At 40.5% G+C, this 23,455-nt stretch overlaps 1 protein-coding gene across 3 annotated transcripts in view; it reads left to right on the forward strand.

The window, feature by feature from the left end:
- The first annotated feature begins 8,418 nt into the window (after positions 1-8,418).
- LOC127655531 (granulocyte colony-stimulating factor receptor-like) overlaps positions 8,419-23,455 on the forward strand; it is a 36,590-nt gene continuing 21,553 nt past the window's right edge. Inside the window, exons 1-10 of one of the 3 annotated variants that reach the window (XM_052143416.1) lie at positions 8,419-8,584; positions 13,036-13,107; positions 14,873-15,175; positions 15,995-16,136; positions 18,300-18,463; positions 19,068-19,222; positions 20,087-20,237; positions 21,420-21,490; positions 21,853-22,051; positions 22,172-22,360. In XM_052143416.1, coding sequence (XP_051999376.1) covers positions 13,047-13,107; positions 14,873-15,175; positions 15,995-16,136; positions 18,300-18,463; positions 19,068-19,222; positions 20,087-20,237; positions 21,420-21,490; positions 21,853-22,051; positions 22,172-22,360 — 1,435 coding nt within the window. In that variant the 5' untranslated portion in view covers positions 8,419-8,584; positions 13,036-13,046. Of the gene's footprint in view, positions 8,585-11,773; positions 11,894-12,690; positions 12,730-13,035; positions 13,108-14,872; positions 15,176-15,994; positions 16,137-18,299; positions 18,464-19,067; positions 19,223-20,086; positions 20,238-21,419; positions 21,491-21,852; positions 22,052-22,171; positions 22,361-23,455 lie in introns of those variants that run through there. The other 2 variants (XM_052143415.1, XM_052143417.1) reach the window with 2 other exon arrangements.

The following is a 23,455-nucleotide window of genomic DNA, read 5'->3' on the forward strand; positions in this document are numbered from 1 at the left end:
AGTACCTGTTCCCCCCTCAGGGATGCGGGAAACCTAATATCTGTATGTGACATCTCTTTTGGGGCATTGGGGAGGGCTACGTGCAGCCGACACAATTGCCTCTAGCACGCAGTAGCTTGCTTGCACTTGTCTCGACAGTTCATGTAACATAGTCAGTGCATTGTGTTTTTATATGGGACCCCTTTTGTCACTTCATTCGACACAACGTCGAGTGAGTGACAGAAGGGGTATGTTAAATTAAAAAAATATATTATAATAATAATATTAGCTTTATGACATAATAATTTACTTATCCTTTCTCAAACAGTAGTTAATGTGCGGTGGTTAAGAAGGGGTTGTTCTTCCTGTTAGACCTTCCATGTGTTTTGTTATTATAAGATCATCGTTAGGTCAAATTTGGTCTCATATCCATCACAGTGACCGCACTTTAGAGATTAAAAAAATGCCATTTGCGATCAGAGTTTGTGTAATTACAAATCAAATCCATTAAAAGCCGCTGCGGTTCAATTGGGTCTTATAGAGAAGAGGCAGTAACAGTGAAGGTTATCTGTGAAATATAATAAATAATGTCAAATCCTGAGTTTGTCCTGGCGATCCTGATAGAAATGTAAAGAAGCTGGGCTGTTTCAACCTCACAAATAGCATATTTTGGGCATTATCAGCACAGTTTGAGCGAAGTGCCCATTGAAAGAATTTCTATTCTTGGCTGCCAAAAGAACCTGGAAGTGTCTCCACCTAGCGTTTGTTTGTAAAGAGTAACTTAATCTATAGTAAGATTATAAACTCTGTTTATATCATAATAAATGATTAGACTGATACATTTTTAGTGAATAAATTGGACATTTATTAAAATATATGGTTTATCTATATTTTCCAAATGATCACTGCCATTTTTACAAGTCTGTATACTTGAAGAGTTCTTTATCTGTTACTGAACCTGTTATTTGCTTCAGTCTGCATATTCAATCAGTCGGATCCCATGTTGAAAACAGGAAGTAATCGCATTCTCATAATCATTGATAAGCACAATTCCACAACTCACATTTAGTGCCCCTCCATGGACATTTCACCTGAAAATAGAGCTCACATTTGCCCATACACCAAACAACACTTACCACTTTTGCCACTGGGGGGAAGTGTTTTGCATTTTGATAAGCACAGACTGATTTTGGTAAAGAAAAGTCAACCTATTCTTTCCGATTTCCCATGAGACCATTTTGGTCGGGGAACCAGAGAAATAGCAACAGCCCGAAGGAGGTTTAAAATTAACAGTAGTTTTTTTTTACCATTTGTACCATTGTTTTTTTCACTCCATTTGTACATTCAAATTCAAAATTCAAGCAATAGTGTTCTAAAGTCCCAGTAAAAATGGTCATTCTGAGTAGCCAATCATCAAATAAGTCGATTCCATATTTCAGAACTAACATTAACCTCCTCACGGCCTTCTCTCACCATCTCCCTGTCTCTCTCTCTCTCTCTCTGCTACAATGCTTTGCTGATCTACCATTGTTAATTAAACTGTATAGTTTCCTCACTCTCTCTCTTCTGTGTTGTACGCTGAATTGTCCTCCCCCTTACGCCCTTCCCAGCCCTGCCATCACCACTGACCTGTGCTAAGCAGGAGATCAATAGTCAATTCCATTTTGTGGCCGGCGTGTGACAGCTATTAGATAGGAGTAGATTGGAACTTGTAAGCAGCATGAGCGTGAATCTGAGTGTATCTGACCCCTCCTCCTCTGCTGTCTTGGCCTGTTCTCATCAAGAGGACCGTCAAGCGCATAGAGGCACTTATCTGTTTTTCAGCCCTACCGCTCGCTCACAGATATGCAGCACACTCTAGATTATACAAAATACATGTTTTTTGGTGACAAACTGCTGTTCTCTTCTGCATGGAGTCATTAACTTTGAAATTTTGCTTTTGATACCAAACAAACTGATAATTGTGTGGCTGTTTGGACAAAGATGACTAGCATACTGTATAGTCAGATTAATTTTCATCAGTGAACCACATTGTTCTTTTCATGCACCAACCTGGAAACTCATTTTCGTCACTTTGTTCATTCTTGAAGTACAGTGATTAGATTCACTGTTTTGGACTGCTAGCTCTATGCACCATCCAAAAACATTCTGTGTGTGATAGCTGTGCTTTGTTCAACCTGTGACACAACATGCCGTGACGCTTCTTGTCCGCTGTGCAACCCACTTTGCTGTATATAAGCAAGTGTGTTTTTACATTGTTTTGTACTGATTCAAAGATTGATGAGATTATATTTTAGAATCCAAAAATCACACACCCATTGCTGTTTACCACAGGGACCCCTGGTCTTGCCACACTTCCTGTTTTTATTCCACTGCTTTGCCCAGCTTAATTTCTCAAGAGTTTACAGAAAATGCTTAATGCTCAAGGAATCTGCATCCACCCAAGGGCATGACAGTAAAGACTAAACTGTTTTTAGAATTTGGCCTTTTGATAAAAACAACATCACAGTTGCTAAATGTTCTTGTCTTCTCAGCATTTTTACTTTTTTCCCCCCAGAATTTTGTCACATAATCATTTATTTTCACTTTGTCTTATCAGTATAGTTTAAGTTGTGTTATTTTTCACTCTGACTGTTCTAGTTGTTGTTTTCCAGTTTAACTTTAGTTTTTCAGTATATTTTGTTTTTATTTTAATTTTAGTATTTTAGGGCTGCAAAATTAACGGGTTAAATGATATTATTTGTTGGATATGTTTAACTGCGTTACATTTATCAGGACCGTCTAGTGTTATTGTTGTCTGGGGACATTTTCATGTTTAGTGAAAGTGGCATGCAGCTGTCTGTCATCACTCAATCCACAAAGCCAGTCACCTCTGTCTATGTGAATCATATGGAGCAGTTATCCTTCTACCTTATCCCATCTCCATCGTTACTGGTAGTTTTGGGGCATCCTTGGTTGGTAACGCACAACCCACACATTTATTGGCCAACCAATACTGTTATTGCACTGTATGGTTTGTCTTAACTCTGCTGTGTCCCCTGTCCAGTCTTGTGTTTCATTGCAGGATGAACCGCCGGACATATCTCGAGTACCGTTGAATACCACGACTTGAGGGCGATGTTCAGCCTGTCCTGTACCATGACGCTTCCTCCTCATCGCCCACATAACTGTGCGATTGAACTGCTTCCTGACACTTTGGCTTTTTTTTCGGCTCCCGAGAGGGAGGTCATGAACAGGTACATCAATGATTATCTGGCAGCCAGTCTCATTCGCCTTTCCTCTTCACCATCAGGGGCAGGGTTCTTCTTCATAGAAAAGAAGAATGGCTCACTTTGACCCTGTATAGATTATCCGGAGCTGACTGACATCATGGTGAAGAATTGCTATCCTTTGCCGTTGATGTCCTCAGCCTTTGAACTCTTGCAAGGAGTGTCTGTCACATTTTTGTCACAAAATTCTTTATGAAGTTGGATTTACATAACGCTTATCACCTTGTCCGGATTAGGAAAGGGGTGAGTGGAAGATGGCCTTTAACACCCATAGGGGGCACTTTTGAATATTTGGTTATGCCTTTCGGATTGGTCAACACCCCCGCCGTCTTCCAGGGGCTTGTGACTGACGTGTTTAGAGACACCGTCCATTGTTTTGTGTTTGTCTATCTTGCTGATCTTCTCCCAGAATATCCAGGACCACGTGCAGCATGTCAGGCAGGTGCTTCAGCAACTGTTAGATAATCAGCTTTTCATGCACTGTCGGTGTAACGATTGAGCAGCGAGGCAGACGAGGAGATGCGGATCCAAATGCGGTTTGACTTTATTAAATAAACAAGCAAGTAAACACAAAGGAACAACCCTCAATGGGGAAATAAAACATAAAAATGAAACACGGGCACGATAAAACAAAACAGAGAACTCAGGCAACAAAACAGAGAACTCAGGCAGGGAACACATACCAGGCTAACAACAAACAACGATAGACAAGGACTGAACCAAAAACCAGGGTATAAATACATGAACATAGGAAAAAGGGGCCAATGAACAAACAGAACTCAAACAAGATAACAAGGTGATTAACAGAAGCAAAGTGGCAAATTAACGAGGGCAGGTGCAAACAATGAACGTGAACACGAAAGCTAACAAAGAGACTATGGAGTTACACAAGGGACAAAAGTGAAAACTAAGGAATGCAAAAGTGACAAAAATGGCAAACAAAAGGGCAACAGTGAAACAAGACAAGGTAAACATAACAGAGCCCCCCCCCTCAAAGGATCGGATTCCAGATGATCCTAAGGAACAAAAAACGAAGGACAGAGAACCCACAAAAAACAAAATGAGGGCACAAGGGGCAGACCGGGGGTACAAGAACAAGAAGGCAGTCCAAGGGGCACAGAGGGCAGGCAGGAAGTCCAAGGGGGCAACGAGGGGCAGACAGGCAATCCAAGGGGGCAACGAGGGGCAATGTGACGGTCCACGAGGGCACAAAGGGAAATGAGACAGTCCACAGGGCCAATTAGGCAGTCCCTGGGGGCACAAAGGGACAGGTTTGGGGGCCAGGGAGGTATCGACCGGGCAGGGACAGGTTTAGATGGCCCGGGGGCTGGCCATAAGGCAAGGGCCGGCTCAGGGGGCCTAGGAGGAGGCCACAGGACAGAGGCCGGTTTTGGTGGCCTGGGAGATGGCCGTGGGCCAAGGGCTGGTTCAGGGGACCTGGGACGTGACCACAGGACAGAGGCCGGTTTTGGTGGCCTAGGAGATGGCCATGGGGCAAGGACCAGTTCAGAAGGTCTGGGAGCTGGCCACAGGGCAAGGATAGGTTCAGGAGGCTTGGGACCTGGCCACAGGGCAAGGACAGGTGCAGGAGGTCTGGGAGCTGACCTCAGGGCAAGGACAGGCTCAGGTGGCCTGGGAGCTGGCCATAGGGCAAGGATAGGTTCAGGAGGCCTGGGAGCTGGCCACAGGGCAAGGATAGGTTCAGGAGGCCTGGGAGTTGACCACGGGATGTGGTTAGGCTTGGGGGACCTGGGTGGTGGCCGCAGGATAGGGGCCGGCGGAGCCAAGGAGGACTTCGGAGGCAGAGCCGTAGAAGACTTGGGAGGCGGCGTAGGCAGGACCGTTGGGGGCTTAGGAGGCGGAGCCGAGGGAGGCCCAGGAGGCGGGGCCGAGGGAGGCGATTGCGTAGTAGGCCCAGCAAATGGAGCCGTAGAGGACTTGTGAGGCGGAGCCAAGGAGTGCTCAGGGGGCAACGGCGAGGATGGCTCAGGAGGCAGAGCCGGGGAAGGAGCCGGAGGCGGGGCCGAGGGAGGCTTGGGAGGCCGAGCCGGGAGAGGCGGAGCCGGGAAGGAACTAGGAGGCGTCGGAGGCGAGGCTGAGGGAGGCTTCGGAGGCTCTGGGGTGGAGCCGTAGAAGGCTCGAGAGGCCCGAGGGGCGGAGCCCTGGAAGGCTCGAGAGACTTGAGGGGTGGAGCCCTGGGAGGCTCGAGAGGCTTGAGTGGCAGAGCCCTGGAAGGCTCGAGAGGCTTGAGGGGCGGAGCCTTGGAAGGCTCGAGAGGCTTGAGGGGCGGAGCCCTGGAAGGCTCGAGAGGCTTGAGTGGCGGAGACCTGGAAGGCTCGAGAGACTTGAGGGGTGGAGCCCTGGAAGGCTCGAGAGGCTTGAGGGGCGGAGCCCTGGAAGGCTCGAGAGGCTTAAGGGGCGGAGCTCTGGGAAGCTCGGAGGGCAGAGCTCTGGAAAGCTTGGGAGGCGGAGCTCTGGAAAGCTCAGGAATCTCTGAAGGCGGGGCTCTGGAAAGCTCGGAAGGCGGAGCTCTGGAAGGCGGAGCTCTGGAAAGCTCGGGAAACTCGGAAGGCGGAGCTCTGGAAAGCTCGGGAGGAGGAGCCCTAGAAGACTGGCTCTAGGACGGGCACGACCACTGGCGCTGGCTCTTGGACGGTCCTGGCTACTGGCGCTGGCTCTTGGACGGTCACAGCTACTGGCGCTGGCTCTTGGACGGTCACGGCTACTGGCGCTGGCTCTTGGACGGTCATGGCTACAGGCGCTGGCTCAGGGACGGTCGAGGCTACAGGCGCTGGCTCAGGGACGGTCGAGGCTACAGGCGCTGGCTCAGGGACGGTCGAGGCTACAGGCGCTGGCACACGGATATCTGAGGCTACAGGCACTGGCTCATTGACGTTTGAGGCTATCGGCACTGGCTCACTGACGTCTGAGGCTACAGGCGCTGGCTCGGGGACAGTCGAGGGCTCAGGCTCGCTCACCGTGACATGCGTGGGCTCTGGCTCGCTCACAGTGACATGCGTGGGCTCTGGCTCGCAGACCGGGGCAGGCGCGGCCTGGGAGGCGGAAGCCCGTCTTCTCCTCCTCCTCTGGGCAGATGAAGATGAACGTGCTGGCTCGTGGGGGGCGACTGGCATAGGGATGAACTCGCTGACAGGTGGAACTGGCGTGACGGGAAGAGCCAAGGGCAAGCTGAAGATCGCCACCGCGGGAGGTGAGGCAGGGTTCTCCTCTGCCACGTATACCGTGAGTATACGTGGCAGAGCCTCTTCCACCATCTCCTCCAAAGTCCAGCCGAGCGTCGCCGGTGGCAACCGCTCCCTTAGTGAGGCATTCAGATTTCCCCGAAAGAAAGATGCCAGGATTAAGTCCGGGAAGTCGGAGACAAACGCCAGCTCGAGGAAGTCCTGGACGTGGTCCTCAATCGGTCGGTCCCCTTGCTTCAAGCAGAGCAGCTGGTAGTTGGCCTGTTGGACCGCTGGATCCATTGTATTGGTCTATCGTTCTGTAACGATTGAGCAGCGAGGCAGATGAGGAGATGCGGATCCAAATGCGGCTTGACTTTATTAAATAAACAAGCAAGTAAACACAAAGGAACAACCCTCAATGGGGAAATAAAACATAAAACTGAAACACGGGAACGATAAAACAAAACAGAGAACTCAGGCAACAAAACAGAGAACTCAGGCAGGGAACACATACCAGGCTAACAACAAACAACGATAGACAAGGACTGAACCAAAAACCAGGGTATAAATACATGAACATAGGGAAAAGGGGCCAATGAACAAACAGAACTCAAACAAGATAACAAGGTGATTAACAGAAGCAAAGTGGCAAATTAACGAGGGCAGGTGCAAACAATGAACGTGAACACGAAAGCTAACAAAGAGACTATGGAGTTACATAAGGGACAAAAGTGAAAACTAAGGAATGCAAAAGTGACAAAAATGGCAAACAAAAGGGCAACAGTGAAACAAGACAAGGTAAACATAACAGTCGGTTCCATTTATGAGGTTCATCTTTTCGTCCGAGGGAGTGCGCATGGACCTGACTAAAGTTAAAGTCGTCTCTGATTGGCCAACCCTAGATTCCACCAAAGGCATTGCAGAGGATTTTGGGGTTCGGTCATTTTTATCGGAGGTTTATAAGGAACTACAGTCAGCTCAACGCACCTTTGATGAACCTCACCTCCACACATACTGAATTTTGTTGGTCCCTGTGAACTGAGGCTGCGTTTTCTAAATTAAAGGAGTGGTTTTCTACCGCACCTATCCTTGTTACTCCCGATCCTGCAAGTCAGTTTGTGGTGGAGATGGATGCGTCTGAGGTTGGTGTCGGAGCAGTCTTGTTGCTCCGCTCCCCCTCAGATGGAAAGATGCATCCATGTGCTTTTTTTTGCACCAGCTGAATGGAATTACGAGGTCAGCAACCGAGAATTATTGACTGTCCAGTTGGACTTGGGCAAGTGGCATCATTGGTTAGAGGGTTCGGGGGTACATTTCGTGGTCTGGACAGATCATAAGAACCTAGAGTATATTCATAGTGGCAAACGCCTCTATCCAAGCCTCTATCCAGCAAGCCTGTCTAGAGTTACGATCGGGTGAACTGTCTAAGATTAATTAATTTTTATTTTTTCAAACAATCCAAAATAGAAGGAAAACAAAGGGGGCACAGCAAAAAGTGTATGGCATTACAAAAGGACACAAGGAATCACATAAAAAAATATTTTGTTCCTAGGAACAAAAGGAATAATCCTAAACCCTATTTGTAGAATAACAGTTTGACAAAGCCAACATAAAAATTATTTTATAATTTCTTTTTAATTTAATATATTTCTCCTTCAATATTCAGTTAGAAAAAATATATTTTTAATCGTCATATTATTTGAGAATGGAAAAGTAAAAACATTTCCTTATGGGCCTTTTGTCCAAATGTACCAATTATCCATTATAATGTCATTAAAAGTTTGTAAATAAAAAAAAACAAATGCAATGTGAGAAATGCAGTCCCTGATTACACAATTATTAGTTTTCTCATTTGTAAAAAGTGGGAGCAGGAACATGGGGCACATGTAGAAGAGTTTCACAACAGTTTCTCATTTCCTGCTTCAGTTTGTGCTTGTGGTTCAGGATGGAGAGAAGGGTACACAACGTAAGACAGACAGCACGAAGTGACTCATACACAGAACACCCACTGGTCAGGCTCACTTCAAGAAGATTTAAATCTTTCTTTTTTAAAGAACACTTCAACTGTACACCATACCTCGCTGGACAGAAACTAAAGAGAAGTGTAAAAGTGACTCCAACCTCCGACAGATGTCTTTTAAACACTTTAAAGTATGTACCATATTTTTTGTATTACCTCCTTAATTAGAATCATTGGTAACACATAAGAAAAAATGTAATTAATGAGTCATTAACAGTTCAAATATTATATAATGCTTAACAACAGTTCATGTACATTCAAATGTGAATATATTTTGAAATCAATGAAAATCAAAGTTGGACATTTCTAACTGCTTAATTGTACATTAACTAAATAATTAAGCATTATGTCATTGTTATTTCACTATAAAAACATTTTAATCATTATATTAACATCTTTATTCCCACCCCTTTAACTTGTCACAGTGGTCATTTCGGTAACACTTCACAATACAATGCAACCTACATTTGTTATGGTGAACTAACATTGAATATTTAGGGCCCAAGCACTGTAAGTGCAGAGACCCTATTGTTTTCCTAAGGATTACTGTTAACATTCTTCTTTTCAAGGTTTCAGGGGCTTTTGCCACCCCCTTGAAAATTGGATATTTGGGAGGCTCTGTAGCACATTCCTTTTCACCTACAGTCACCACACTTTGTGCACATATGGATCTCATGAAGCTGGACAACTTTCACCCTCATAGTCATATGCTCTGCCCAAGTCTGGCATGTTGCAATGTTTGAAAAACGCATGCTCTGAAATTTGAAATACTCCTCCTAGGGGATTAATGTGACAGGCACCAAACATGGGCAACATCATCCCAAGACATTGAAGATGCTAAATTGCGAACAGATTTGTTATATTTCATATGGTGTTGCCATGGTGAGGTGATAAATGAATGGCGAAAAATGAAAAAGAATTGCTGATATCTTCGGCGTGCATTGTGCGATTTAGATCAAAATTGAGATTTATGTTTGGTATCAGGGGCTGATCACATGGATATGATTATTGTGGGGCACGATCATAGCGCCATCAACTGGCAGCAGGAAGTGTGGAACTTTTTACAGACTTTGGAATAGCACTCTGAACTGCTTCAAATATTTTTAGAATAATGTCAAGACAGTACAGATTTAAATTTATGAAGGGATTTTCGATATCTTAAAGGGTTATTTCACCCAAAAATTAAAATTATCCCATAATTTACTCACCCTTAAGCCACCTTAGGTGTGCTTTTTTCTTTCAGCCAAACACAATCCAAGCTTTATAATCGGAAATAATGGTACCTGAAGCCCAGAAAAGTGCATCCATCCATCAAAAAATAATTTTTCGGCTCTCTGAAGTGAATTATTATCCATATTTTTAACTTTATAAACTATAATCACTGGCTTACGGTAACGGACGTCCGCACGTTCACTAGCTTCCTCATACTCTGCGCTTCCGCGTTCGTCACTTCTCACGTCATATGCCGGAACTCGACTCACTTGTGAACGTGCTACTAAACTGTGCTACCTCTGGTAAGGCACTATATAAATGTAACATTATTATTATTATTATTATTATTATTATTATTATTCAACTAAATAATGGTGTTTTATCATTTAAAAAAATGGCTATATTGATTTTATAATTATTTATTTTAATGTTTGAATTTGTATTTATTGTTCACTGAAAAATGTGTGCACTCAAAAAAAAATATACTTAAACTATCTCAATTAAATTATGGACAGTGGTTCCACACAACCAAATTAGTTTTTATTAACATGAAAATATATTTTTAATCTATGCAAACTCCTTGTGTTGTGACAACTCAACTGAATGAGGAAGAATCAGTGTGAAATAGTAAAGTCAAACAAAATCAATTTAATCACTTCCCTGTAACTTAAACTAGTTACGTTTTCTGAACATGTTTTGATCTATTAAAAACTCTTGAAAAAAATTATTTTTCACTCAACCAACATAAGATGATTAAATACAAACAACTTCATTCAAACAACTTCAATTGTTTCTATTTAAAGTTAGTCTATTTAACAAAGCAGTTGATTATTTTGTAATGAGTCATAAAAATACAACAAAGATATGTAACAAATCCTCAAACTTTATTTGTTAAACATAAGTGCAATAAACAGTGTTTTAAACATTCTGCTCAATCATTACATGCAAAAGAGTCATTAGACTTGTGCAAATGCATTTAGAAAAGTCTACAAATTAAAATATGCTTTATCCTCTTTGAAAATGAAACCTAAAAACATTCTTGAGGTTAGAAATTACAGTTGGCAGACTCTAATTTAGGCCTGGAACTTGTGTCTAAAAAATAACATGAATCTTGTCAGAAATCACTTCTGGAATAATCTAGACCAGGGGTTGGGAACCTATGGCTCGTGAGCCACAAGTGGCTCTTTGTTAAAAAATCAGGTGGCTTGCGGGGTGTATCACTATTCACCAACACATGATCATTTAAAGCTTTCTAGAGAAAATGATCCTGCAGAAAGTGTGGGTGTGATTGCAAAGCTTGAAGTCATAGACACCGAATTTGTCGTACAGCCTACTCCTGGTGAACAAGGTTTAAAATTAACACCTGCCAAATGCGGATTTGTCATGTGCAGTGGCGGGTAAATTTGCTGATGTACCAGCCACTGTGGGGGGAGACCCACTTCTCAGAGTGATATATGACAAGAAATTAAACACAAAGTTGTGCGTTTGACGACACATGTGTGATTATATTTTGAAGAACAGACAAAAGAAAAGCTATTGATGTGCGTCTGATTTGATATGTGAGCTCTGCTGTTCACGAGTGCAATGAAACCACTTCTCCAAGACATGCACATGCATAGAGTTCTGGGCCTCATTTACCAATAACTACTGATCTTAGCATTTAAGCATTATCTATGAATGATTTTACGAATGTTCATTATTTTTATGAGTGCCCAGGGTGTGAAATAGCACCCGCCAAATCCAGTTCCCGAGCTGTTCGTTCAAATGCAGGTATTTCACGCGCTAGTAATTTTGCTCATCTACACACCAGGCGGGTGACCTGTAAGGCATCTCGGAATGACACATGACAAGAAATTATATTAGTCATAAAGACGCGCTTAAAGAAACTTTATAATATATTTATTATATAAGATCAGAGAAAAGAAAAGTCATCAATGCTCATGCCTGATTCGCTGTTTGTTTGGAGGCGTCCAGCGGGACCCTGTCTCGTGGAACACGCGCATGTAAATTTATCCCTCATCCCTCAGTTATCCCTCATTTTTCTTGTTATGTTGAATGTTGTTGTTAATATATATTTTAACAAAATGATTACACAGTTAGTTCTGGTCCTCGAATCTGATTGGATGAGAGACGTTCCATGAGCACTGATGGTCTCACACCATCAGCACTGGGACACTTCACTGTGTGTGTATCACTCCGCTTGTGTTCCTGCTGTTCTAAACTAAAGTGTAAGAGCAGTGCAGATGTGTTAAGAGTTACTGTATAAGTGTCTCTTACATGTATTTTTATTAAATTTTTTGACATTACATACAGCAGGTGGTGGCAAAAGATCATTTTTGTGTGTAATATGAGCAGTTGGTGATGTGAAGTGAATCCGTCAGCAGTTGTTTACATACAACAGCACTCCGTGATCGCTTGTATTACTATTACAGCTTAAAAATAGACATCTTCAGCATTACGGCTGATCACAGCTGAGAGACACAACAGACTGATTAATTACACAACTCAAGGCGCTTACTGGATTTTCCACATTGGAGAAAAAGTACTGTTCAAAATGGTGTAATACATTGCGGTTTCTATAGTGAAAGACTCTTGCGCACCGGCTACCGTGAAATAGGGAGAATTACCCCTGCTTGGATGGCTATTTTTCCACTGAGAAAGCTGATCTCCAGAGAGATGGCAGCATCTCTGCTTGGGTATGGCAACAGGTGATCGCACACGCTCTCTATTAACCACATATTCCACAGTTAATGTAGCCAACAATTCAGCTTCATCTTATAAGAAATAAATTATAAAATAATATTTTTTTAAATAATAGTTGTATAATAATAATAATGATTTTTATTAGGCTATTATTCTGAAAAGGCATATACAAGGAATATTTTATTAATACAAATTATAATAGTAAAATTAACATTTACAAATGGGCATTTCATTTCGTTTTGACCTACTTCCAGTTTAAGCCCCGCCCACAGTCGGTTCTATATGAATACTGAGAAAGATACAAATAAAGATAATGGTTTCACTGCACACCACTAAACGCCATTTCTACATGACTTTAAGGGTATTTGGAGTTTTATCTTGGTTTTCTTCATCAGTAATTACATTTAAAAATGGTTGAATAATCAGACTTTTAATTTATTTAGAAATTTAAGACAGCAATTTGTATTATAATAATATAATTTGTATATAATAATTGTATTATTAAATGTCTATTTAACATAAATGTATATATATTTATATTGTTTTATCATTTTATTTGTTTTCCTTTCTTTTTGTAATTTCTAAGTCTGTGATAAACTGAATGCTTTGTCATTTAAAGATGTTACACCTCTGAAACCATGTCTAAATTTGATGTTTTTTCTTTCAGTCATTGTAACCATGTCTTCAGTCTGGCTTGTATTGGCTGTCCCATGGATACATACGATTGCCTTGATTAAAGGTAAAATACCTTTTCACTTAACACCCTTTACAACCACATAATATTGAAATAATTGTTCATTATTATCACCTTAATTCATGTTTTAAATGTATTGTTTTTTAAAACTGTAAAAACATCTACAAAATGCATCTACGACAATATTCAACATTTCTTATCATTCATGTTTTAAAGATATAAAATTGTGAAAACATCTTGTAATCTCAAAAATGTATCAAATACCCAGCACTTAGATCGTTTGTTGAGTCTCTAGTTGGTTAGAACACCAAAGTACATGTTTTTTATTTTTTGTCATGTGAAACCTATTTTGACACACTGTAGATTTGTGTTGGAGGATGTTGTCGGGTAAATGTAATGCAATGCTGTTTCACAACACTTAGGCAGTGGATTGTGGTAGTCGACTTTTAAGTGAATTCAGGGTGAAAAAATAAGACTCAAATAATGAGTATGATACAAAACTGTTGATGTTACCATTAAGGCTGTCAATTTAACATGTACATTTTGTCCAGTTAATTATAAATAATAATGTGATAAACAATAACGCCTGCCCCCTGTCCCATACATTAATACTGTTATAAGAAATTTCCATAAAATCTGAGACATTCAAATTTGAAATATGAGCAAAGTTCTTTTGCGAATTGAAGTTAGCGTGGCCCCACTTGCTACTACAGACAATATGCCTCACCAAACCACACTTACTGAGAGCAGACAGCACAGATTGACTAAGGACTTTCATACAGGAGGCACGGCCAAAGAAATCCATCTGACGCATGTGTACATAAACCAACAATTACAAAATAGCGCAGATGGGATACAAAAACAGGTCCTGTGTGAACAGCTCCTAAGACAGATTGTCAAGCATGACTGTAGGCCAGTAATAGTCTTATATTCAATGATATGGAAATAAAATATATTAACTAAAGACTTCTAAAACAACTTTTTGTAATGTCTATTCCATGATTCACATGTCTGCCACAATAATGCAATGTCTTAAAGGGATAGTTCACCCAAAAATGAAAATTCTCTCATCATTTACTCACCCTCATGTCATTCCAGATGCGTATGACTTTCTTTCGTCTGCAGAACACAAATGAAGGTTTTTAGGAGAATATCTCAGCTCTTTTGGTGCATACAATGCAAGGGAATGTGAGCAAAAAGTTTGAAGCTCCAAAAAGCACATAAAGGCAGTGTAAAATTGATCCATTACACTCCAGTGGTTAAATCCATGTCTTCAGAAGAGATAAGATATATGTGGGAGAGAAACAGATCAATATTTGAGGGCATTTTTGCTAGACATTCTTCTCCCTGCCCAGTAGGGGGCATATACATGAAGAAAGTGAATCGACAAAAAACGCAAGAAGAATGTGAAAGTGGAGATTGACTGAGCAGGGAGGAGAATTTATAGAAAAATTTACAAAATTATTTATCTGTTTCTCACCCACATTTATCAAATCTCTTCAAAATTTGGCACCCATTCACTTGCATTGTATGGACCAACAGAGCTGAGATATTCTTCTAAAAATCTTCATTTGTGTTCTGCTGAAGAAAAAAAGGCATAAATATCCAGGATGGCATAAGGGTGAGTAAATGATGAAAGAATTTAAATTCCTTTAAATTATATTCATTCTGTGGTTTTTCCTCAGCAAATATTGAAATATGCTCTAAATTTGACTATTAAATTTTGCATTTCATGTAATTAATTTGATTGCAATTTTTTATTGATTGACAGCCCTATTTACCTTCCTTGAAATAAATCTTTCTCCCACAGTGGTTGAAGCATCATCATGTGCTGAGGTATACACTCCATCATCAAAACTGCCTGTCGGCTCGCCCATATCAGCGTGCTGCCGCATTAAAGATGACTGCCTGCTCACCAAAAGCACAGACCTCTGGCGTGTGAAGTGGGAACTTAATGGCCAATCCCTCCATAGTAATCTCTCTTACCAAGAGAGTAATGGAACATATGGTGTACGCATCCCCAGCTTCACAGACACAAGGGCAACTGTCGCTTGCTGTGTTTGTGACGAGGACAAATGCAATGAAGTCGGTGAAGTGACTGTCGACTTGGGATGTAAGGCTGATTTTCAATGATGATTAATTACTATCTAAACTACTAATTAACAAAGTGCAGCAATGCAGCTCTACTGTATGTGGCGCAAGCTAATAGGTTCTTTGAACTTGTTATCTTTTAGCCAATTGGCTTGCTCACATGTGACATGTTAAAGGTGCACAAGTGGCTTGGATGCAGCATAATTTAAAATCAATAGTTTTCAGTTTCAGATGCCATTGTAGAAATGTAGTATTCATAGTCAGCCATGATTACTTTAATCACTGAGTGAAAGTGTCAAATAACAGGACAGTTACTGAGATTAAGTGAGTATAGTTCGGCTGGTCATGTGATTCTACTATGGCAGCCCCCATGTGTGGACCCTCTCCATGTAGAATAAAACAGCTTTTATAAGGTTACTGATATAACTGGAGTCTTCATTTTAATGTGAGTGCTCATGTTTTACTACATATATTGTAAAATTACAGTCCATGTCTTGAGGAGTTCAACTTTTTTAATGATGAAAAAAATACTAAGTGCACCAATTGGCTTGCAGGAGGTAAGCTGATTGGTGCTTTGACATGTAATCGTGTAGCCAATCAACATGTCTCTCTCTTTGTCTAATATTTAACACTATACAAAAAAATAAAGGCTTCTAAAACTGTGGGAAAAAATACAGTTTTGAATACACACATTACTCTGTGTGTGTGTGTTTGTTTGTATTGACTTAAGTATATGATATCCAATTTTTAATGCTTCGCAGAGACTTTTCACCAGTTTCATTCCAGTCCAAAGTTCATCTGACTTTTGTCACTTTCATCTACAATCCTTTTACTCTTACAGATCCTCCGGACGTCCCTAAGAACCTGAGCTGTCACCTGAATGTAACAAATCCAATCAGACTGCTGTGTCACTGGGATCCTGGTCAGGCAAGCAAAACAGCAAGCAGAAATACAAACTATACTCTTCACGGCAGCAGAAAAAGGTACTTATTTCTGCTGACATTAACATAAACATGCTGCATGTTTATGCGTTTATCCCATAAAAACAAGTCCAGGTCACGTTTCATAGATATCATAAAGAGAATTTTAGGACCAGTAAAACAGTTTTCATTGTTTTTGGGCATTTTCACACCTGGCTCATTGGAGCATTTGTTTCGGAACCTGTTGCGTTTTCTCCCTTGGTTCAGTTTAAGCAAATATGAACACAGCAATGGCTTGAATGAGGTGGTCTCGGACCGATTGCAAATTAACTCTGGATCAATTCGCTTGTGGTGAGAATGAAAACCAACCCAGCGGACCAACGGACTAAACAATATCCCTATTAAAACCATGAACATAACTGAGGGATCTTTGAAGAAGACATCTGTAGATCAACACTTTTCTGTAATTCATCATCAAAACATGGATATAACCTTTTGGCAACTATATTAGATGTAATTGCACATTTAAAATAGGCTGTTTGTGTGTGTGTGTGTGTGTGTGTGTGTGTGTGTGTGTGTGTGTGTGTGTGTGTGTGTGTGTGTGTGAGCGTGTATTTATCACTTTGTGGGGACCAAATGTCCCCATAAGGATAGTAAAACCCGAAATTTTTGACCTTGTGGGGACATTTTGTCGGTCCCCATGAGGAAAACAGCTTATAAATCATACTAAATTATGTTTTTTGAAAATGTAAAAATGCAGAAAGTTTTCTGTGAGGGTTAGGTTTAGGGGTAGGGTTAGGTTTAGGGGATAGAATATAAAGTTTGTAGAGTATAAAAACCATTATGTCTATGGAAAGTCCCCATAAAACATGGAAACACAACATGTGTGTGTGTGTGTGTGTGTGTGAGTGTGTGTGTGTGTGTGTGAGCCTGTATTTATCACTTTGTGGGGACCAAATGTCCCCATAAGGATAGTAAAACCCGAAATTTTTGGCCTTGTGGGGACATTTTGTCGGTCCCCATGAGGAAAACAGCTTATAAATCATACTAAATTATGTTTTTTGAAAATGTAAAAATGCAGAAAGTTTTCTGTGAGGGTTAGGTTTAGGGGTAGGGTTAGGTTTATACAAGTTTGTACAGTATAAAAACCATTATGTCTATGGAAAGTCCCCATAAAACATGGAAACACTATGTGTGTGTGTGTGTGTGTGTGTGTGTGTGTGTGTGTGTGTGTGTGTGTGTGTGTGTGTGTGTGTGTGTGTGTGTGTGTGTGCGCGCACATGCGAGAGTGGGGGAGAGAGATCTGTGATAACAGGTGTGTTTCAATGGAGAAATTATGCAAAAGCAGATCATTTGCGGATAATTTGCGGATAAGTGACAGATAATTTGTATTTGGAGCACAACCTCAAACTGGTGACGCTCAAGAGCACAAGAATTTGTAATGGTTGACAAATGTTTTACAGGCATAATATTAACCAGTATATCAACGGATGAGCTTAATCTTGGAACAGCGAACAAACATAATGACCAATTAGGGAACAGCTTGCTCACATGTGACTTTTATCATCATAGTTTTGGTCCGTTTTGTGAAAGCGAACCGAGCTAAGAAGAAAATGTGACATTGTAACAATTTAGTTCCCATTTTGGAACAAAGCAAACGGTCTACAGTCTGAAAATGCCCTTAATTTACTTTAGCTTAATATCTATAAACCTCTTATATAATTTTTTATTATTATTTAAATTGGCATACATTAGAGAAAGTACAACAAATAGTAACATGATTCACAATCTAAATAATGTCATTTGTTTAATTTGTATTTTTATATAAGGTAATAAAAAAATAAATGGGGATGAAATATGAGCTGGACATGCTCTTGACAGGCTTGGTATATTAAATCATATGATCATTTAGAGTAAATTCAGTTTGTCCAGACACATTACAAGGGGACGAGACGGGCAACTCTGCACTTTACATATGGAGAAATCCACTTAATCAGCCTGAACAATTGTGCTTTTTTTTTGGCATAATGTGATCTAAAGAAGCATAATTTATACCATTGTAGATTTTATTGTTGATTTGAAATATGTTATATGAACATAATATTGACAAACAGTTTTGGAGATTTTGGGCTTTCCCTATTAAAGTAGAAATTAGCTGTACTTGTATGACTTCCCAAGTGACCGGACTTGCCTTAAACAGACTTTGCTTTATTATAATTTCCTCAGGTTTCCTCTCAGGTTTCACTATGTGCTCCCTCCTGGTGTGCACTTCCAGTGGATTCCACGTAATAATTTGAGTTTATTTTCTGAGATGGAGTTTTATGTTATGGCAGTGAATGCTTTTGGAAACAGCACCTCAGCACCTCTGCTGTTAACCCCTATGAAATATGGTATGTAGAGTGATCTGCTTCATTTCATTATTTCATTTTCATTTATTTTTTCAGCAGATGCTTTTATTCAAAGCAACTTGAAAGTTAGAATACTACAAGCAATAGCAATTAATCCAGTGAGAATCCAAAGAGCTGTAAGAGGCTCTTTATAAATCTTTCATAAAATCAAGGGTTTAAGAAACTCTTGCATACAAAATTATTCAGGAATTAATAAATAGGCTAAGGAAGGCTTCTAAAAATATATTTTTTACCCCACAAATTTTAATTCTGTCATCATTTACTCCTCACGTTGCTACAAATCCACACAAAAGGAAAGTTTTCTTAAAATGTTTTGCCATACAGTACAATGAAAGTGAATCTTTACACAGGCAAGTATCACTCAAATTAGCCAGTTCTGAATAAGAAATCCAAAGTATTTAGATTACATTCCTGACCTTGAGTAATCTCACAGAATACATTACAAATTACATTTTAAAGCATGTATTCTGTAATCTGTAGTGGAAAACATTTTACCCTCAAGTAACCCTCCCAACCCCTCCTTGTTGTATTGGGCCTGTCCAATGGAAGTATTATGATTCAACTTGTGTATTTAATTTTTTTTCAGCAAAGTTTGAGCATCCTGAGATTCAGTGGGTTGAAGCACATAAGTTTGGATGTTTTCTGTACAGCTGGTGGCTTCCAACGACTCAGTGGCTGAAGGTGACCTGCAAAGTGGAGTTGAGACTGACAATAGTGCAGAACAAGCTTGACAAAGAGCTGGTGAGTGATTGTGTGTCAGTAATATGGACTATTTGTATAATAATGCCTGTGTGGAAGTAATACAAATTGTCTTTTTAATAGTGGTCGACTGATATATCTCCAAGGCCTATAAATTGGCAGATATTAGTAATTTTTTAATTGTCTGTATCGGCCGATAAATGTTCTCATTTGGCCAACTCATTTCTCAAGCTGTGACGGTGCAAAAAATCACCTGCTTGCACGTGAAGAAGCTCTCAAAAACATGTGACCAATTGTTTTGTTGTCATGTGGCATCGTGTTACCACAGTAGTAGACGGTCCTGCATATCAGAGCGGTGAAAGATGCGTATGAGCTCATGATGTTTAAAGTTCTCTGGTATTTCATTCTCTCTTTCTCTCTTCTCAACAGTTCCCTGTAACCATTAACTTTCTTGACTAATGATTAAAAAGCAAATATCAATACAAATCTTATCATATATCATCTGCAAATATGCTGATATCTTGTTTAAATAGATTTAATTCTCAAACCTCACCTCATCAAAATGTAATTTGTGGTTGCTGGGTGCACTGTTGTTACTGTATTTCCTTTTTCCTAATGTATTACAATTTCTTAATGTGCAAACAATTACTAAAATGGGAAGAAAAAAGCACACCAAATCAAGATTATTGTATTATTATTTTTAATAGTTTTTGGGGGCATGTTTTTTTGTGAAAGTATGAGTAGATATAATGCAATTTTCTTTTTGCCAATGTATGTATATGTAATTGAATATGATATATCAGCATTATATCAGCTTATCTGCCACCCTACTCTCTAGAAATCGGCATTGACCATTAAAAAAAAAAACATATCAGTCAACCTAATCTTTAATTTATGCTATTTCAGGTTTTCCTCAAGGAAGGACCACCACTGAGAAAAATCCAGGTGTGTGGACTTCTTCATGGTACAAATTACAGCACCAAAATGCGAATTAAGTATTACAATGGATCATGGACTGAATGGAGTGAGCAGAAAGTAGCTACCACACTTAAAAAAGGTATGTAACAAGTACTGGTTACTAATTTATGTTCAACCTATTTACTATACTGTATACTTAAATATGAAGTGTGTACTTTTTTCAATAAAAAACTTTCTCCTACCCACTTTAAAATGCAGAAAAACTATAAGCCATTTATTATAAACACTGTAACTCAGTGGCACTTTCAAACACATTGCTCTATTTGTTTGAGCATCCCAACCAGCTCGACACAGTTACACTGACTTAACCAATGGAATGGGTTTGCCCAACTAATTTCATATGGGAGAAGTGTTTGTTAAATCTGTTTGAAACCATCATTCATTTTGCCGTTCCATTGGTGACACTAGAGGTGGTTTCTTCAACTACCCTGACCTTTATTTTTGTATGTTCTCTCTTTTCTGGGTTCTTTCATATTGAAATTCTATTGTCTGATAAAGATTGGAAAAAATTAAAAAAGACACTAGTGCCACAGAAATTACAAATTTTACATATGACTTATATCATTTTATCAAATCCCATTATAAAGGTTTTTCCCCTTTACTTATAAACTTAAAATACTTTTTGTACTTTTTTTTGTTGTTGTATGAAACCTCATACAGTATTTAAGTCAATGAGTGTGCCGGCCAGTGGCATAACTTGGATCTTAGGGGCTCCACTGCAAAGCAGCAATCGCCTCCCCTTGTTAGTCCCCTTTAGTCGTTTTAGCTGGCAGAAAAGTAATGGTTCTCACCTTCAGCCCCCCTGCCATTTTCAGCATTGTCATTTTTATCTAAATTATAGTACATATGACATATTTTGTGAAAGGAACATTTACTGTTTTTCCTTAAGGAAAACTATTTTACTGTTAAATACAGTATTAGGTAACAGTGTGAACTACCTAAAATTATTATAGAAATTGAAGAACTTTTTTCTTCACAAGATTTTCCTTGTGTATATTTGAATCAATTTGTATGTATAGTATTTATATATATATAAATATTATTTCAGCGTATACTGTAAAATGAAGTGGTAAAGGAATGTCCGTTATGACTCGTTTTGATGTTGGATTGACAAAGATGTACCCCTCCGTGGAACACTTTTTAAAAAAATTTTTATGAAACAGAATCATCTCTTCAAATTGTGTCTAAAGGCTTCAGTCCTTTGGTAAAGGCAACAGTCTTGTTGTGCTGAAGTATTCACAACTGACTGCTTCTTTTTCAGCACCGACTGGCCGTCTGCACACATGGCTTAAAGCACAGGACAATAATGAAACCGCACATCTGTACTGGAAGGTGAGAGTCCATCAGACTGATCTTTCTCTAATCTGATATAATAAACCCGTTTAGGATTGGATATTTTGTGTTTATATACATACATAAAACATCTTAAATCTTAATCTAGGAGTGATCTTATATGTAGTTTAAAAGGCATTGGTATTTCATTTGTCAGTGTCATTTGTTAAAGGAATGTTCGCGTTCAATACAAGTTATGCTTGACAGCATCTGTGTCGATTACCAAAGATCACTTTGACTCATCCCTCAATTTGAGTAATGTTCTTGAAATAGAGGTCTATAATTGTGCAAGTCATTGCAACAGGATAAATGTTACAATACACACTGTTTGTAAAGTACATAACCACACTTTTTAATTTCAGCCGTCACCACAGTTTCATGCAAATGGCTGGAATCTTGCATACATTGTTGAATCAAAGGAACCTAAAAAGGTGTTGTGTGTTACACAAGAAAGCCACTGCTCTGTCAAACTCACCAAGAGGCTTAGAAAGATCTACCTGAGAGCTACTAATGAAATGGGAAGCTCGAATCATACTGTAGTGCCTGTATATCGGAAAAAAGGTATTGAATGTTGATCCCTGGAAATCTCATTCAGTGTTTTTGATACAGAGTTCAGTCCACTGTGTTTTACCAGTGAACTCTACATATTGTTAAATGACTTCTTATTGTCTTTTTTTTTAGTACTGGGGGCCGTTTTTAATTTCAGTGTGCGTCCACAGTCGGAGACATCTCTGCTGATCACTTGGGAGCGTCCGGTGTCTTCCCAGTACAAGGGGTACGTGCTGGAGTGGAGATCTCTGATCGAGAAAGATGCAGCTCTCCTGTCATTTGAACTGTTGGAGAAAAACAACTTGAGTATTGTAGTAACAGGTAAGGCAAAAAAGAACAAACCTCGGTTGAAAACGAATCGGTTACCTAACGTAACCTCGGTTCTCTCTAGATGAGGGAACGAGTATTGCGTAAGCTAGCTTACGCTACGGGAAAGATTAATCTTTTCTGAGATATTGAAGCCAAAAAATTATCCTTAATTTTGTATCCATTGTCAACGCAGTGCAGCAGCTGCATACCTTGAGCGGGCTAGCTAGCGAGCTCATTGGTTGCTCTGCGGCAACTGCTGCAGCCTATAGACGAACTTGAGTGAACTCGCGTCCAATGAGAGGTGCCCGCGCCGTCAATGTATCAAAGCCCGCCAGAATGGGCGTGGCTAGATTGCATATATGCGTAAGTTCTTAGGCTGGAACCCTGGTTTTCATTGAATGAAGCGAAAGTCGCTCGTGGCGCGAGCAATACTCGTTCCCTCATCTAGAGAGAACCGAGGTTACGTTCTCTTACGAGAGGTTCTCTCGTATTGCGTAAGCTAGCTTACGCTACGGGAACCGATTGTCAACACCGTGCGCGCCAAGCATCCACTGCATGAGCCCGGGGGGGGGGGGGGCGGCGGTGCCGGTCTGTGTGGAATGTATCCCGTCAGTGCAGCTCACCAGGGGAGCTGTAGCGTATTAAACCGCTAGTAGTTTTGCCTGCAGGGCGGGCACTTCCAGATTGTAAAATCTGACAAAGGTGGAGGGGGAAGCCCAGCCCGCTGCCACACATATGTCGTGAATGGAAATCCCGCTGGACCATGCCCACGAGGAGGCCATGCCTCTAGTGGAGTGAGCCCTAAACGGGCATGGTAGGTCTTTTGACAAGTACGCGGCAGCAATAGCGTCCACTATCCATCTAGACAGTGTCTGTTTCGAGGCGGCGAAACCTTTGGTGCGCCCTCCGAACGAAACGAAAAGCTGCTCAGAGCGTCTGAAAGAGGCGGAGCGCGCAGTATACAGTCTCAGTGCTCTGACTGGGCAAAGGAGATTGGCGTCGCGTTCGCTATCGGATGCTGGCAGCGCCGATAGGGAAATGATTTGTGTTCTGAAAGGAGTACCGATCACCTTGGGGACATAGCCGTGTCTAGGCTTTAAAATGACC

The sequence above is a fragment of the Xyrauchen texanus genome, chromosome 15 (assembly GCF_025860055.1).
Source record: "Xyrauchen texanus isolate HMW12.3.18 chromosome 15, RBS_HiC_50CHRs, whole genome shotgun sequence".
In the NCBI taxonomy this organism is placed as follows: Eukaryota; Metazoa; Chordata; class Actinopteri; order Cypriniformes; family Catostomidae; genus Xyrauchen; species Xyrauchen texanus.